This window comes from Cetorhinus maximus, chromosome 6 (genome assembly GCF_964194155.1).
Source record: "Cetorhinus maximus chromosome 6, sCetMax3.hap1.1, whole genome shotgun sequence".
NCBI lineage: Eukaryota > Metazoa > Chordata > Chondrichthyes > Lamniformes > Cetorhinidae > Cetorhinus > Cetorhinus maximus.
Window position 1 is genome coordinate 80,987,750 of NC_135884.1, and position 18,968 is coordinate 81,006,717.

Below are 18,968 nucleotides of genomic sequence, written 5' to 3' on the forward strand. Positions count from 1 at the left end.
GGCCCAATCTGCTCAACCTTTCCTCATAAAACAACCCCTTCATCTCAGGAATCAGCCTAGTGAACCTTCTCTGAACTGCTTCCAATGCAAGCATATCCCTCCTTAAGTAAGGAGGCCAAAGCTGCACAAAGTACCCCAGGTGTGGTCTCACCAATGCCCTGCACAGTGGCAGCAAGGTGTCCATACTTTTATATTCCATCCCCCTTTGCAATAAAGGCCAACACTCCATTTGCCTTCCCAATACTTTCTGTACCTGCATGCTAATTTTTGTGATTCACGTACAAGGACACCCAGATCCCTCTGTACTGCAGTATTCTGCAGTCTCTCTCCATTTAAATGATAATATTCTGCATTTCTATTCTTCCTGCCAAAGTGGACAACCTCACACTTTCCCACATTTTATTCCTTCTGCCAAATTTATGCCCATTAACTTAGTACACACAATACACTCTGTCCCTTCATCCAGATCATTAATATACATTGTAAACAGTTGACGACCCATCTTATCTAGATGGGTATACACCTACTAGGCCATCAGGGCAGCTTCCTGGCTTCTGAACTGTGAAACAATAAGGAATAATAAATATTTTGCAGGATATTTTGATCTGGTTTTTTAAATACCAACTATTAGGAGGTGTGTGAAGTGATGCACTGTGCTAGCAGATTGAGCAGAAGCAACATTGGCCCAAGTCTTCCAGTCTCCAGATCGTCAGAGACCAGACGTACCCTGGAAGTTGCACCACGGGATCCGTCGGAAGTCCCAATGAACTGACTCCATGGGAATTTCCCAGGAAGTCTGAATTTCCGAAGGTCAACACCCCAGCCCGGAGCCCTCCACAAAAATCTCCAACTCTGAGTCGAAGATTTTGACCAGTTCCAACTTATTTACCTGGACAGCCACCCAGGTAAAGTTAGACAGAAAAATCCTAGGCTAACTCCTGGATAACTATATAACTGACCCCCAATCACTCGCACTGACCCCATTCTCTGACTCCCCTTCCAACTTCCCAACCTGACCTGATCAGCTTCCACCATTAGTCTAACCCCCCAGCAGCCCCATATTAATCCCATCCCCCTGCCTCCCCCCCCACCCCAGTCCAATCTGACTAGGCCAGGCATGACATGTCCCAGTCCCAACATTTGACTCCCCCTGACCCCCGACTCCTCCCTGACCTGAATAGCCCCCAACCCAATCTGAGTAGCCCCAACCTGACAACCTGTTCCAACCTGACCAATCCACCTACCCATCTCACCCACCTCCCCACCTCACCAAGTTGCCCATCTCACCCATCTGCTACCCCACCCTCCTCACCCACCCACCCACACCCAGCTGCCGCCCTACCCACTTTACCTACCTACCCACTTACCCACCCACCACCCAACCCACCTGATCCACCTACCCATCTCACCCTCCCACCCATCTCATCCACCTCACCCACCTGCCACCTTATCCACCTCATCTACCTACCGACCTCACCCTCCTCTCACCTTGCCCACCTTCCACCCTGTCCATCTTCTACCCTACTCACCTGCTACCCTACTCACCTTCCTCTCTGCCCCTTACCCCTAAACCCCTTACCTTCTGTCTGTAGCTTTTCAAAGAAGCTTTGGGACATTTAAACTCTTCACTTACCAGAACACGGCAGCTAATGCTCTACAAAGGGGGTGTGGGTTGTCATCCCCCGACAATCCAGCGCTACAAAGCAGCAGCTCCATTTCAGGTACGCTCCATATTTCTGGAGAATTCGGGATCGGAAGCCCTGGCCAGATATGCGGATCTCCGGTGTGGCAGAGAAAAGTAGAAGCAGAGTGGAAATCCAATGGAGGTTGCCACTCCACAGGTGATTTAGGCCACAAGGTAAAGGGTAGTATTTTAAAGCAGAGAGTTCTGTGGGGGTATGACTCACTGATGGTAGCAGGACAAGCTGAGAAGGCTGTTAAAAAATACGTACAGGATTCTAAAATGGAATACAGCCCAAAAGTAAGGAAGTTATGATAAACCTTTATACATTACTGGTTAGGCCCAAGCTGGAATACTGTGTCCAACTCTGGGCACTACACTTTAGGAAGTGTGGCTAGTCCTTAGAGAAGGGGCTTGCTTTACAGAAGAGATTTAAAGAAATGGTCTCAGGATGAGGGACGTCAGTTCATGTGGAGAGACTAGAGAGGCTGGGATTGTTCTCCTTAGAGCAGAGAAGATTAAGAGAGATTTATTAGAGGTGTTCATAATTGGGACTGCCTTCAGTAGAGTAAATAAAGAGAAACACTCTGGTCGGGGGGCAGTGACCAGAGAACAAAGATTTAAGGTAATTGGCAAAAACAGAAGGTTGGAGATTGGGGTTGACAATGAGAATTTTTTATGCAGGGAGTGTTACAATCCTGAATGCATTGCCAGAAAGAGCAGTGGAAGCAGATACCAAAATAGCCTTCAAGAGAAAAGAAAGAGCAGAAGTTTGGAACCAATGGGATAGCTCTTTCAAAGAGCCAGCACAGGCACAAAAGGCCTAATGGCGTCTATCAGCGCTGTATGATTCGATAATTCTATGCTTATTAATCTTTCTTCAGACTGTTGAAGAAAGTGAGAAGTATACTGTACTTTCAAACAACCTTGTTAAAGAAAGGGAGGTCATAACAAAGATACCAATCGTCAAGCCATAAGAGAGAGAATGGGGGAAAAAATACCCCAGCTAGCTGTTTCTGTAACAGCTAAACTTGTGGTTCTGCGGATGACAGAACTGGAACAATTCAATGAAGATATCACTGAAGATTTCACCCCTATGTCTCCCAAAGTCGAAGAACCTATCATTTTGAATTTCGAATTGAGTTCCCAGATAAGCTTATAAGCATCTTTATCTTTACAACTGTGCTGCCACACTCACAAATAAAAACAATTCTTTAGAAATCTTTTCTTTTCAGTGCCAGTTAATACTTAAATCTCACAACAAAAGAGTAGAGGAATATTGGAAACAAACTACAATTGAGTGACTGTTCATGTTACCATAGTCCCTCCTCTCCCTGCAGCCTCTGTGCAAACCCTGCAGCTCCTTGCACAATTCCCCACCATAGCAATGCAGAAGCATTAAAGGCTTCCCTGATGTCTGAATTGATAAATGCTCTGCTTGGGAAGTACTGAGCTATACGAGCCCCAGCAATAATCGCCAGTTTGTGCTGGACTTGAGTGATGCCAATGAAGTTGGCAGACGAGGCACTACAGCATCTCTAGGCTGCGGAAAGGGAACTCCCTTGACCCAAAATGGATTTTTACCCAGACTGTCCGAGTTGAATTTTTTATCTTATAACATTTCTGGCATGCTAAATTCAATAAAAGCAATTAACTCCTAAAGCTGGGTGCAGCGATGATTTTATTCTCTACAGTAAGCTAATAGCTTGGAACCAATAGCAATTTGATCATAAGGGATGATCATGATGAACAATCACAAAAACCTAGAATCCCCATTTTCCTGATCTCCCATTGTAACTGCGGGAGTGTGCCTGTTTACACGTTTCTCCAGTATTTGCAATTAAGGCAGGAGATCAGAGACCCCCTGGAAATTGCCGGCACTTCTCCTCTTTGAGAAGATGTGTCTTTGTGACACTTGAGAGCTTGGGACGTGTTATTCCATTCAAATTACCTTAGGGGACTATCAGTGAATCTGTTAACTTCTACATTAATTAACAGATTACTTTTTTGCCAATTAATGTTCTTAACAGGTTAATCACAGATGTTGCTCAAAAGTATATTAGGGTTCAAACAACAAAGGATCTCCAATGTTATCAACTACTTTGTTTACAAACAAACACTAAAAATCTCCCAGAAATAATGGAGAATCAAGGGACTTGTCTAAACAAGGAACTGCAGGATATGAATATTAGTACAAAAATATTACTAGAGAAATGAATGGGACTGAAAGTTGATAAATTCCCTGGACCCTGTGATCTGCATCCCAGAGTATTGAAAGAGGTGGCTGTAGAGATAGTGGATACACTGGTGATCATCTTTCAAAATTCTTTCAAAATATAGACTCTGGAATGGTTCCTGCAGATCTGAACATGGCAAATATAACCCCACTATTTAAAAGAGGGAGCGAGAAAACAGGGAACTACAGACCTGCTAGTCTGACATCAGTAGTAGGGAAAATGTTAGAATCTATAGTAAAGGATGTGATAACTGAAGGTTTAGAAAATAATGGGAGGATTGGGCAGAGTCAACATGGTTTATGAAAGGGAAATCATGGTTAGCAAGCCTGTTGGAGGTTTTTGAGGATGTAACTAGCAGAATAGATAAGGGGGCACCTGTGGATGTGGTTTATTTAGATTTTCAGAAAGCTTTTGATAAGATCCCACACAAGAGAATGGTAAACAAACTTACAGCATATAGAATTGGAGGGAATATACTGGCATGCACTGACAGCTGGTTAATTGACAGAAAAGAGAGAGTAGGAATAAATGGGTCATTTTCAGGCTGGCAGACTGTGACTAGTGGGGTACCACAAGGATCAGTGCTTGGGCCCCAGCTATTCATAATCTGTGTCAATATTGGGATGTGGAGATTAAAGGTAATATTTCCAAGTTTGCAGATGACACAAAACCATGTGGGAGTATGAGTTGTGAGGCGGAAGCAAAGGTGCTTTAAGAAGATTTGGAGAGACTAGGCGAATTTGGCAGATGGAATATAATGTGGGGAAATGTGAGGTTATCCACTTTGGTAGGAAAAACAGAAATATAGAGCATTTCTTAAATGATGAGAGTCTGTGAAGTGTTGAACTTCACAGGGACTTGGGTGTCCTTGTCCCTGAGTCACTGAAAACTAATATGCAGGTACAGCAAGCAATTAAGAAGGCAAATGGTATGTTGGCCTTTATTGCAAGAGGTTTTGAGTGTAGGAGTAAAGATGTCTTACTGCAATTATACAGAGCTTTGGTGAGACCGCACCTGGAGTATTGTGTGCAGTTTTGCTCTCCTTACCTAAGGAAAGATATACTTGCTATAGAGGGAGTGCAAAAAAGGTTCATTCCTGGGATTTATTCCTGGGATGGAGGAATTGCCCTTTCAGGAAAGATTAAATAGACTGGGTCTTTAATCTCTGGAGTTTAGAAGATTGAAAGGGCTCAACAGGGTAGATGCAGGAAGGATGTTTCCCCTGGCTGAGGGATCTAGAATCAGGGGACACAGTCTCAGAGTAAGGGGTAGGCCATTTAGGACTGAGATGGGAAGAATTTCTTCACTCATATGGTGGTGAACCTTTGGAATTCTCTACCGCAGGGGGCTGTGGACGCTCAGTCATTGAGTATGCTCAAGACAGAGATCGACAGATTTCTACATTTCAAAAACATCAAGGGATACGGGGATAGTGTAGGAAAATGGTGTGGAAGTAGAAGATCAGCCATTATCTCATTGAATGGCAGAGTGGGCTCGGAGGGCTGAATGGTTTACTCCTGTCCTATTTCTTATGTTCTAAATTAAAGGTATAAAAGCATTTCAGTTGGACCCTTGGCTTTGAGCTCATCACCATTGTTTCCTCCAATGGAGGGGGGGGGAAGTGTAAGTACAGGTGATATAGAGATGTCACTTGTCCTTGATGCTGGATGAGTTGGGGTGGGGAGGGGTGAATGATGTGGCCAGATAGAAAAAAAATAGGTTATGTTAGATGAGGCAGAGAGCAGCAGGAGAAAGGGCCACCCTTAAGAACAGACAAGAAAGCTAAGAAGAAGAGCAAAAAAAAATACTTAAATCTAGTTAACGTGGGCCAATATTCAAAAGGTCATTGAAAAGATAAAGAAAAAACATCGGGCAGGATTCTCCCTTCATCAGGCGGGCGCAGCGGGCATGGGAGTGGCCACGAAATGGACTGTCGCCCACTATCAGACCTCGGCCTTTGATTTCACACTGGCTGGCCAATTAACTGCCAGCCAGTGTGAACCACGCACTGAGAGCCTCAGTGCTGCCGGGGTGGGGGCGGGAGGATCGAGAGCGCTAAAGGCTGTGCAGATGGGGGGGTGCGCTCACTGAAAGCTCCCTGAAGGCACAGAGCTGCCTCTGGGAGCACAAGAATTTACAATGAGAAATAACGATTTTAAAGATAAGGGAAACATGTCCCCACATGTGACTCAGTCACATGAACAGGGACATATTAAAAATTATGTTTAAAACATTTTTAAAAAATTATTGTTAGAAACCTCATCCCGCCGATGGATGAGGTTTCCTAAAAAATGCAAAGGCTGCCTGGCCTATTCACCCACCCCCCAACCATAAGGTTGGATGGGCAGCGAAAAATACAAATTAATTGCTAGTTTAATGGCCTTAATTAGCCTCTTAATTGCTGGCGGGCGAGCTGCTGACTCTTGTGCATACCCGCCGACTGAAATATCGCACGAGTGCGCGATGTCATCGGGACGCTCGCCCAACATTATCAAGCACTATTTTATTCCCGCCCATGGGGCATAAAGTTCTGCCCATAAAGTTGAAGCATTCTTAAGTGAGGCAGTAATGCAAATGGCTTGTGAATGTGGTGTTTATTTATTTTTAAAACTGTCTGATGATTAATTGGATAGAGAGTTGATTCATTGTATTTAATATCACACTGAACACCAGTATCAGAGGAATCTTTTTCACAATAAGCTCTTCAGGTTCTGTTTTTATATAATTCTGTGTATTAATAATAGCATCAGCAATAAAACAGACTTGAAAGAGATTGATGCAGTAATTGCACAAATTAACCATGCAATTAAAACCAAGATTAACTGAGATTAAAATTTTTAATTGAGATATTAATGACATTTATTTATTTTCAATGGTTTGACAGCTGTAATCTACACAACAGGTAGCTTAGCCTGGCAGAGACTATGTTCCCCATTTAGATAGGAGCTCACCTCAGCCCAGCAACTTTGATTCCTCAATCGGAGGGTCAATCAGAGAACCCCATCACATGGGAAATTCACCGAGAGGCAGGGGGCTCTCATCCAATCACAGCAGCCCTGATTTAACCTGGGTCAGGCCAGGTTCAGATGAAATATACTAACTTCAATGAAGCATAAAATGGGACAGGGTTTCAAAACAGATCACCAACCCAAACCAGCCCCATTCTCGTCGAGTGTGTTAACTTAGGATCGGGACTCATCTGTTTGTGTTTTTTCCAATCTGCAGGGAGAAGATGACCTGTATTTCAAAGCCGGAATGAGCTTAAGTTTGAAGGTTTTACCTTGAGAAGCCAATCTCTCTTAGAGCCCATACTTAGTGAGGTGGTAATGAACAAACTACATTTCTACAGTGTATTTCATGACATCAGGATGTCCCAGAGGTTGGTACACACAATGAAGCACTTTTGAATCATAGCCATTGTTGCAAAGTAGGAAATGCGGCAGCCAATTCTGGCACAGTAAGATCCCACAAACATCAAAACGATAATTGTTGCATAAGGGTCTGGCACACATAGGGTTAATGTGGAACAGGGTACAGTGCCGCCCACACATGATGTAAGAGGCACATGACGCAGACCCAGGGGTCAGTGTGGTGTTGAGCAGAGACCTGTATAGACCTATGCATGGAGACAGCTCCTAGCTTTTACCCTTTACTGTATGTGTGTACATAATTCTAGTGGTTAATAAAGATTACAGTTAATCTACTGAAGACTTCTTTAAAACATACCAGTCTGTAACCAACACCCTCCCAACAATAATGACTGGATTATCTGTTTTAGTGATGTTGGCTGAGGAATGAACATTGTCACTGCATAGAACATGCAGTCCTCTTCAAAACAGTTCAGTTGGATCTTTCATGTCTACCTGATGGGACAGATGGGACCTTAGTTTACCATTTCACCAGAAAATTGTGTGTATATAGTTTTCACAGTGTGGGGTATAGGGAATTGATCGCTGTCATAGTGAAAATCATAGTGTTGCATTTTACGCAAATGAACTACCCAAAAGTCTGAAGGCTGTGCATTGTCTCCACGGAGAGCTTTCCGTCAAAAGAAACAGGAAAATCCAACATGCATTAGTGATATTTCAGTAACCAGTACCCAGGAAGGACTGTCTGTTATAATCCCTTATACATGTTACCATTCAGCTGAACACTGAGCAAAGAAGCCCACATTCTCTGTACAAAGGTGCATGAAGTCCACTTACGGCTGTTATCAGTGAATCTGGGCGATGCAAAAATCCAAGGATTGGAAGGGGTTTCTAATGTGTGTGCACTGTGCACTGCACAGGCTGTGTATCATTCCCTCCAATTGGATAGACTGCCAGAGCCCAGAGGAAGAATGACAATGTGCGGTACGGTACCAGAGCGGAAAGTGGTAGAGGGTCAAAATGAATGGATATCATACACACAAGGATACAATGGATCTGGCTTTTGATGAATGTCACTTCCTGCCCCTGGGACAGTTTAGAAAGCAATTTCAGACTTTGAAAATGAAAAGTATTTTTCAAATGGTGTGATTTAGATTCCATCAGATAAGAACATTTTTGGTTTCACATCATTAAATATAATGAGGCACTTCACAAAAGTTCACTGATTTCACTTCTTTGATGATTTTCAATGTGAGGGCCTTGTGGAAATCCTGAGGTCATGGGCAACACTTGATCATGGCAAGTTTGTTCTTTACAATTCCTTAACCATCTCTGTATTCCTTTCAAAGCCATATGGCTCAGGTTTTATTAGAAGCCTCTTATGGCAAATCTTATCAAAATGCCTTGTGAAAGTCAGTGCATACAAATTTGATCAACTTCGCTTAATACCTGCATGCTGAGATTTTCTTAAACATTTCATCCAAAGTACCCAAAGTGACCTGCCTTTTCAAATGATGAGCCTTCCCATTTAGCCCAGACTGACCCGAGGGTTCACTCATGTTATCCAGCATTAGGGGCTGGAGGGGTTCAATTGAAGCTGAGGCGTAAGATTTTCCAGCATGCCCTTGCTCCCTTTCCCAAACAGTGATAAAGCTATCTGACCTCCTATTTAAGAGACTACTCCATCCGAGAATGTTTTGGACAAATCAGGTATCTCTGGCTATCTTCTCTCTGTGCCATCCACCCCACCCCCAACACCCACCACCTCCCCTACCCCCTTCATCGAGGATGGATTACGGCTGCCACTGTGATTTCACCTTCATTTTGAATATTTCACATGAACTCAAGCCCTTTCTGTGATAGGCAGTTTCCTAGCTGCAATATATTAGCGAGATCACGACCGAGTTCACAATGGGCACAAGCCCACAGCACAAAACAAGCAGAAAGTTGGCACTAACAGTGACTTCATTGCAAGAAACTGGTGTGGGAAATGCAAAAAGAATCAGTTGTGGGTAAGAGAGTGATCATCCGAGGAATGGGGTGAAGCTATTAGTAGAACAGTGCCCAGGGATCTTAACTCTATATCTAACCTGTGTTTGCACCTGTCCTGGGAGTGTTTAATGGGACAATATAGATGGAGCATTACTGTGCATCCGACCCTGTGCTGTACTTGCCCTGGGAGTGTTTGATGGGGACAGTGTAGAGGGAGCTTTACTCTGTATCTGACCCTGTGCTGTACCTGCCCTCGGAGAGTTTGATGGGGACAGTGTTAAAGGAGCTTTACTCTGTATCTAACCCCATCCTGTACCTGTCCTGGGAGTGTTTGATGGGGACAGTGTAAAAGGAGCTTTACTCTGTATCTAACCCTGTGCTGTACCTGTCCTGGGAGTGTTTGATGAGGATAGTGTAGATGGAGCTTTACTCTGTATCTAACCCCGTGCTGTACCTGTCCTAGGAGTGTTTGATGGGGACAGTGCAGAGGGAGCTTTACTCTGTATCTAACCCCGTGCTGTACCTGGCCTGGGAGTGTTTGATGGGGACAGTGCAGAGGGAGCTTCACTCTGTATCTAACCCCGTGCTGTACCTGTCCTGTGAGTGTTTGATGGGGACAGTGTAAAAGGAGCTTTACTCTGTATCTAACCCTGTGCTGTACCTGTCCTGGGAGTGTTTGATGGGAACAGTGTAGAGGGAGCTTTACTCTGTATCTAACCCCGTGCTGTACCTGTCCTGGGAGTGCTTGATGGGGACAGTGTAGAGGGAGCTTCACTCTGTATCTGACCCTGTGCTGTATCTGCCCTGGGAGTGTTTGATCCTGGGTCTGAAATGGAAAATATTCCAATCCCCATTACTCACATCCCTCACCTCAATAAGCAGAATATTACTAAAGGTTCCCCGCTCATTTCAGTCCCTTCTCCATTGTCACTGTGGAGATCACTGATGTAATCGGTTCTTTTTCGGAACCAATTCTTGAAGTCATGTCAAATGAGAGATGAAAAACTAAAGAACCTGCATTTATGCAGCATCCGCAAGACTTTCATTTTGGCAGGAAGAATAAAAGAGAAGCATATTATCATAATGGTGTGGGATTGCAAAGATCTGAGATGCAGAGGGATCCGGGTGTCTTGGTGCATGAATCGCTAAAGGCTAGTTTGCAGGTACAGCAGGTAATTAAGAAAGCTAACAGAATGTTATCATTTAATGTGAGAGGAATTGATTACCAAAGTAGGGAGGTTATGCATCAGTTATACAGGGCACTGGTGAGACCACATCTGGAGCTCTGTGTTCAGTATTGATCACCTTACTTAAGGATGTAAATGCATTGGAAGCAGTTCAGAGAAGGTTTACCAGATGAATACTCGGAATGGGTGGGTTTTCTTATGAGGAAAGGCTGGACAGACTAGGCTTGTATCCACTGGAGTTTAGAAGAGTGAGAGGCGACTTGTTTGAAACATATAAGATTCTGAGGGGTCTTGACAGGGTGGATGTGGAGAGGATGTTTCATTTTGTGGCGGTACCTAGAACTAGGGGTCAATGAGGCAAATTTTTTTCTCTCAGACGACCATGAGTCTTTGGAACTCTTTCTAAAAAGGCGCTGGAATCAAAGTCTTTGAATATTTTTAAGGCAGAGGTGGATAGGCTCTTGCTAAGCAAGGGGGTGATAGGTTATTGGGGGTAACTGGGATGCAGATTTGAGTTTACTGTCAGGTTAGCCATGATCTTACTAAATGGTGGAACAGGCTTGAGGGGCCGAATGGCCTCCTCCTGCTCCTTGATCGTATATCTGTATGTTCACAGCCACTAATTTGGTGTGCAGTCATCATTGTTGTCTAGCAACAACAGTAAAAAGGCATAAATGAAAACTAAAATCTGTGGGCGATAGTATAGAAAATAAAACAGTCTTAGAAAACATTTATATACATATTTATTTAAAAATATCCCTGACTATCATAGTCTCCTTATCTTCAGGCCCTCAGTGGTAGGGATCAGTTCTTGTAGGGCTCCATCAATTTTGATAGAGCAGTTTTCTAGGTTGTTACCATTTGGAATTCCCAATTTCAGGACATCCAATGAAGCACTTTTGAAGTTTTGTATCGCAGCAAATGGGGTTGGCTATTTGTGCACAGCAAGATCCCACTAACAGTGACAAACTAAATGAACAGATAATCTGTTTTTTTTTCTTTTAGAGAGGTGCGTTGAAGGATAAATATTGGCCAGGCCATCAGGGAGAGTGCCAAGGCTCCTTTCAAATAGTGCAGTAGGATCTTCTGCAATCACTTGAGAGGGCAGATGAGGCCCAGGTTTAAAAGTGTAAGAGCATCAATTTCCTCCCCAGTATAAGCACCCCATACTGCTGGCATTTCACTGAAAGAAAGAGGGGATTCAACAGCTGAAGCCTCCCAATCCCAGGAAAACCTGCCCTTGGGGACGCAATCTCTATCGCATTTGACGGTGTCTCAACCCTCTAGTGATATCAGAATAGCTTTGCTCAAGTGAGGGGCCCCATTTTTTCTGGACATACCTTTACCTGAGAAAGACTGGGGAGTATTTTTGATAAAAAAAACCTCCACTCCTCCCTCAGTCTTTCCATCCCCACCCAGTGTCCCAATACAGCAGTGGCCAGGGTTAGGAAGACTAAAAGAACGTCTTACATTTAGATAGCACCTGTCACAACCACCGGCTATCTCAAAGCATTTTACAATCAATAAAGTATTTTTGAAATGTAGTCACTGTTGTAATGTGGAAAACGCAGCAGCTAATAGTGCACAGCAATCTCGCACAAACAATAATATGGACAGATCTGATTTTTGAGGGCTAGGCATTGGCCAGGGCACTGGGGAAAACTCCCTGCTCTTCCAAGCAGTGCCATGGGATCTTTTTCATTCAGTTGAGAGTATACATGGGGCCTCAGTTTAACATCTCATTTGAAAGAGCGCACCTCTGACGCTGCAGCACTCCTTCAGCGCTGCACTGGAATATCAGCCTCAATGTTTGTGCTCAGGTCCTAGACCAAGACTTTAACCTTCTGACTCAGGGGGAAGATGCTACTGACTAAGTCATAGCCATTGCCAGCAGGCCCAGCATCAACAACATCAGTTGGTGCAGATCAGAATAGACACCAGTTAGTTCGCTGCTCCTTACCTTATTCTCCAGGCGGCCAATCAGTTCTGCCAATCTGTTGATCTGCGATTCAAGGCCTTCTTCTCTGTTGGCTGGTAGAGCTGATGGGAAGACACACACACACACACACACACACACCTCATGGTTACAAACTTTCTGAAACCACACACAAAGTAGTTCCACCACATCCTCAGAGGGTAAATACAGCACCTGGCATCTGGTTCCCTGGTTCAACCCTTCATTTCTGCTAGGCTAACTGGCTTTTCAGCTTCAAGCCCAATGCTGTCCCTGCCCTGCAGGTGTTTGATCGGATAGTGTAGATACAGAGTAAAGCTCCCTCTACACTGTCCCCATCAAACACTCCCAGGGCAGGTACAGCAAAGGGTTAGATACTGAGTAAAACTCCCTCTACACTGTCCCATCAAACACTCCAAGACAGGTACAGCACAGGGTTAGATACAGAGTAAAGTTCCCTTTACACTGTCCCCATCAAACACTCCAAGGCAGGTACAGCACGGGGTTAGATACAGAGTAAAGCCACTTCTACACTGTGCCCATCAAACGCTTCCAGGACAGGTACAGTTGGATTCAAGCCCAGATTATCTCCTGCCATATAATGTCTCCTAACAGGTAGGTTGGTAAATTTGTTGCTTGAGGTCATACTGACCAGAAACCCTCAGGTAAAAAATTATCAGCCTCATACTGAAATCTCTCTATGGCCTCGCAGCTCCCGATATCTGTAACCTTTACAATCCTCCGAGATCTCTACTTTCCTCCAATTCTAGTATTTTGTACACCCTCTACTTGCCTCACTCCATACTTGGGGTCAATGCATTCAGCTGTCTCAGCCTTGAGCTCTGGAATTTCCTCCCTAAATCTGCCTCTCCGCCTCTCTCCTCTTCTCAGATCCTCTTTAAAACCCACCTCTGCGCCCAAGCTTTTGGTCACCTGTTCTCACATTCCTTCTTTGATTTAGGGCAGTTTGCAATTTTGGTGTTTGGTTATCTCCGTGGGACGTTCCCTGTCAAAGCCAATACCCCTTTGTATTGATCGTACCCAATATAAACTAAGGCATGTTATAAAAGTAAGTTGTTGTTATAAAGGGAATGCTATCATCACTAGAAGATGTTAATTGCAAAATCTCATAAAGGGATATAGTATCCAGGAGAAAGTGATCGCCCACCATTGTGATGAAATGATACTCGAATGATTATCAAAGATTAGCACTGAAATAAATAACTTCAGCCCCCGCAATTGTACCTCCCCCACATTCATTTCACAGTCTGACAGTAAGCATGGTGAAACTCTATCTAAAAACAAATCTGAGCCAGAGAGACTGTGTGGCATAAAATATTACTTAATACAACATGTCAGAGAGTTCCACTGATTTAATTAGACCTATATTGTAAGTGTTATCATTAAACAATCAGACCTTCTCAATGTGATGCCTATTTCAAATCGTCTTCCCCCTCCTCACAGACCTACCAACATTCTGCAGACAGAAAACACATCAATCCATCCCACTAAACACTGACTGACATTATTGCGCTTCATTAAATGCAATCACTTCACTTCTCTCTTTAATGTACAGTCCAGGTAGATTCATCCTACTCTGAATTGGAAAGGGATATAGTATCCAGGAGAAAGTGATCGCCCACCATTGTGATGAAATGATACTCGAATGATTATCAAAGATTAGCACTGAAATAAATAACTTCAGCCCCTGCAATTATACCTCCCCCACATTCATTTCACAGTCTGACAGTAAGCATGGTGAAACTCTATTCAAATTGGAAATTTGTCAACTGAGAAATTTTGAAATTGATGGCGTTGATGTTTAAATTCAGAGAGCAGTGTACTTTGATGTCCAGTTAACCTTGCCACTACTCCTAAAAGTGCTGCCCCTCGCTGGAGTAAAGCTCCTTGGGGCATGGCATTCTAGTCGCACATGTGACAGTGCGTGGAGAATTTTAGTCCCTCTAACACACAGTTGCCCTAATTTTGGTGCATGCTTAGCCCAGTTACTGTAGACTCACACCCTTTTTGGTAACTTACACTTACCCAAGTCCGCCAGACTCACACATACACTTTACACGTACCGGAGTCATTGTGGTTCACACCCTGCCTGGTGACACACACCTACCTAAATCGGTTTTCAGCTTTTTGTCCCTAGCTGCCATTCTGTTGTTGGTTAGGTTGCACGAGGCCTGCTGGTTGTACCAACTCTCCACCACTCCATGGCTGGCCTTGCTATCATAGAACCTGTAACAAAGGGGATTAAGTCACTCCATTTATCAAAGTTGTTCCACATTCACATTGCCCTCTGACTCTCCCTGATTTTTCATGATGGTACATTTCCCAATCTCCAGAAATTATCAGCAGAGGCCCAGGAATCAGCCAGCAATCAATCCCAGTGGAATATCAGGGAGTTTCAATTTCCTGCCAGAAGTTTCCTGTTGCAGAGTATGTGAGCATTTCATTCCCATGGGGAAGAGGTGTTTGTGAGGAGAGGTTTCCTGTTCTTTATTTTTGTGTATTTCGTTTTCAATAGGAGTTTGATTTTCAGGCCTTGAGTTGTGCCAATACAGGACAGGGGAAATCAGAAGATTGGATGAGAGCACCGTGCACGTGCTTTGCCCTCAATCCCTTCTGCTCCCGGTTTTCAACCTGGCTGCGTTTTTTGCTCGGCTGCACAACAAGGCAGATCTTCCTGTTCAACAGCAGGTTCCGAGAACTCATAATATTGAGCACCAGCCAAGCTCTCAATGTCCTGGCACCAAATCTATTCCAATATGGCAAAACTCCACAAAAGCCCTAGAAATTCCCAACGAGGTAACGGTGCAGAGGGAGGCAGTGGCATAGTGGTATTGTCACTGGATTAGTAATCCCAAAACCCAGGGTAATGGGGAGCCAGGTTTGAATCCAACCACAGCAGATGGAGGAATTTCAATTCAATAATACATCTGGACAAAAATGTCCAATGATCGTCAAACCATTGTCATAAAAACCCACAAAAGTCCTTTAGGGAAGGAAATCTGCCATCCTTACCTGGTGTGGCCTATATGTGACTCCAGACCCACAGCAATGTGGTTGACTCTGAAATGCCTGAGCCACTCAGTTCTCAACCTGTGATGCTCCCACCCCATGAACAAGTTTTTAAAAAAAGCTGAATCCCTAGCTATGATGGAGCATGAGGACAGCCCAACTCAGCTGAAAAATTGATGAGAGACATTGGAAGAGGGCACAGCAGGAGGTGAGATGGTAGGCCCAGCAGAAAATCCAGTCTCCGGAGAAAGCAGCAGGGACATAGGAAGACCAGGTAATGGGAATTCTGAGCAGAGTTGCAGCAGTTGAGAAGGAAGAACCAGTGAGTTTGGCCTTCCACACTCAAATGAGCAGCCAGCAAAGGGGTAGCTTTAGGGATAAGGGATTAGAGTTAGGCTAGCACAGAATCAGCATCATTCAACAGATTTTTAAAAGTGGATCTTTCAGGAAACCACCTCCAAGGACCTTCTCACCTCGAATAGGTCTGGAGCCTCCTGCTTTTTAGCTCAGCATCACTCTGCTCCAAGTCATACAAATCATTGCAGACAAATGTCAGAGGTAAATGTGCTCTTTATTAAGTGTCAGTTTGATACATCAGAATGTTAGCAGTAACAATAAAAATGTCATTGAGTTCAAGAGGCTAGCTGTTACTTCTGTAGATACTCTCGAAAGAGGAGAGGGGCTGGTAGAGCTGCTGAGAGGAGAGGAGCTGACCCAATGAAGGTCCTTCATGTTCCTGAAGGTAACAAAATTAAGTTGGAAGACATTAGGTCCATCCTGCAGTCTGGATGGATGAATAGTGACTGACAAGACACTGGATTTTCCAGTGTTGAGGCCTGGCGACAGTCAGGAGGGAAGGAAGACAAATCTAAGGGCTGCTTAACCCTGCTAACATGCCAAAGTGGTGGGCCTGGGAGGAGTGATATTCCATTGCTAACTGGTTCTTTCCTGCCCACCTTTCCCAATCCTTTACTAGCTGCAGGTCCAAGGTGACAGCCACCCCCTTCCCTTACATTGGAGCCTAGGCTGAGTCATATGGCTAACCAATTGCAGGGTGCATCACAACAGACTCTCACCCTTTGTGGCCACAAGCCCCTTTTTGAGTTTTGAGTAGCATTCTAGCTAACACCAGTTGTGAATCCCATACTAGGTACAGTCCTGGTTTATTCTGGCCTTGAACGACTCACTCCCACACAAGGTGTCGCCATTGCACACAAGGCCATCTGGGAAACCCAATAAAAACTCCAGCTTTAAAACAAGAAACCTCTAGGGGGACGGCAAGTTATTCAGCTTCTTAACTGCTGCTGGTTGCTTTTCAAAACCTTTCCCACTCTGGCAGAACAAAGGAAGAGTCATGAATTCCCACCGCTGGGCCAAGAGAAGAAACAAATAATCCATCTTCACCACCAAATATTCAAGCAAATCAGCAGCCTGATAAATCAAGAGTGAAAACCCAGCACTGAGCTATCTGGCTGTTGCTAAGCAACAAACATCCACCCTCCCACCCACCACCCACCCCATCCGTAATTTTATGAATAATTATGAAGACTGCTTGTACAGTATTGTTACTTGCTTTGCCCATCACTGTTCATATATTCACCAATCATTATACAGCAACAATTGACATTACCCTAGGGATCAGGAGAAGCTAAAAAAAACCTCAGAAAGAAATCGATTTCAAACGCAAGAATGTTTGGAACAAGAGTAGGCCATCCAAGCTCTGAAGCCTGTTCCGCCATTCAGTTGGATCATGGCTGAACTGTACCTCAATCCCACTTATCCAGCTTTGCTTCATACCCCTTGATACCCATGCCTAACAGATATCGATCAGCCTAAAGGCCCATAATGCAGGCACAATGACTAAGCTGTAGGATAAGGAGAGAAGTTGAGGTAAAAGAAGAGCAGTAATCAGTGTTTTGATCTGTAGATTGAGAGCTTCAGGGAATTTAAGGACTGAATTATTATCTTGACCACCGAATTCGAGGGCAGTAAGAAAAACTACAGTGGGAATGACACAGCTGGCTGAAACCAGGCCAGCAGGTAGTTTAAAACACCCCACATTACTTACCCGCCCTGGAGCCACCGAATCCAGTCAGCCATGATTTTGCCCTACAATTCTGATCAGGCAACAAGGATACCCAATTAAAGCCAGAGGACCCAATCTTTGCGTAGACATGCTGGGACCCACTGACTGCAAATTTAACTCAGAAGAAATCTACTTACCCTGTCTGAGTGGTCTGATCATTTATGGCATCAACTGCACTTTCCACAGAGGTCAGCAAGGACTGAATCTGGCTGGCTGTCTCCTTCAACAGAAATCGGGTCACAAACTGGTCCAACTTTGTCCCACTCTCATACACCTGACGAGCAAAAGGGGGTTAAGGTCAAACAAAACTCTTTAAAAGCACACAGTAAGAAATAAGATGAAATTCAGGATCTCTTTTGTGTTTTCCTTTTTGGTAATACTTATTAATTAATTCTCCATTACATGATTACTAAACGTCTATAGAAGTCTCACGTGTGGAACTTTATCAAATGATTTCTGTGAACACTATAGAGAGAGTGCAGAAGAAGATTACAAAAATGATTCCAGGGATGAGAAACTTCAGCTATGAGGATTGATTGGAGAGGTTGGGGCTGTTTTCCTTGGAGAGAAGAAGGCTGAGAGGAGATTTGTGAGAGTTGTTCAAAATTATGAGGGGGCTGGACAGAGTAGATAGAGAGATGCTATTCCCACTCGTAAAAGGATCAAGAACGAGAGGGCACAGATTTAAAGTGATTTGCAAAAGAAGAAACTGTGACTTGAGAAAAATTTTTTTCACACGAGTGGTCTGGAATGCACTGTCTGGAAGTGTGGTGGAGGCAGGTTCAGTCGAAGCATTCAAGAGGACATTGGATGATTATTTGAATAGACACAATGTGCAAGGGCGCAGGGAAAAGGCAGGGCAATGGCACTGGGCCATATGCTCATTTGCAGAGGCGGTGCAGATATGATGGGCCAAATGGCCTCCTTCAGTGCCGTTAAGGTTCTGTGATCCTGTGAAAATTCAGGTAATTCTCCCAATTAATCCCTGTGCAATAATTTATTTCAGTTCCATCAAAGAGCTCCAGTGGATTAGTGAGGCATGACTGACAGCTCTGAAATGTATACTGGCTGCTCATTATGGCATTGGTGCTTTTGAGAGCATCTGAATATTAATGACAACCCATAAAATTATTGATTATTTCCATGCTATGAGTTTTGCTTGTTAGATCTATAATTCCAGGGTTTGCCCTGCAGTCGTTGAAAAGCCACCCGTATATGGCTGGTCTGGTAAGTAGAGACCCACGCGTGAGCCCCCCTCAAAGTGATGTGGTGCTGTCTGTGAAGCCTGGCGCTAATGACTGCGAGTGCTGACCGAAGAAAGGTAGGCAAACAAACCTCGAAGTCCCGAGCAAAGTGCAGCCCACCAGGTGCAAGAACTATATATGATGTTGTGAAACAATTCGGCAAGTTATCCCCCTGGCGTGGGCGGGATG

At 44.1% G+C, this 18,968-nt stretch overlaps 1 protein-coding gene across 3 annotated transcripts in view; it reads right to left on the reverse strand.

The window, feature by feature from the left end:
* Positions 1-18,968, reverse strand: part of necab2 (N-terminal EF-hand calcium binding protein 2) — a 183,454-nt gene that overhangs the window by 62,819 nt on the left and 101,667 nt on the right. For all 3 annotated transcript variants that reach the window (XM_078542944.1, XM_078542942.1, XM_078542941.1), the window contains 3 exons: positions 17,673-17,809; positions 14,548-14,666; positions 12,426-12,505 (listed from right to left, as the gene is read on the reverse strand). In XM_078542944.1, coding sequence (XP_078399070.1) covers positions 12,426-12,505; positions 14,548-14,666; positions 17,673-17,809 — 336 coding nt within the window. The remainder of the gene's footprint in view (positions 1-12,425; positions 12,506-14,547; positions 14,667-17,672; positions 17,810-18,968) is intronic.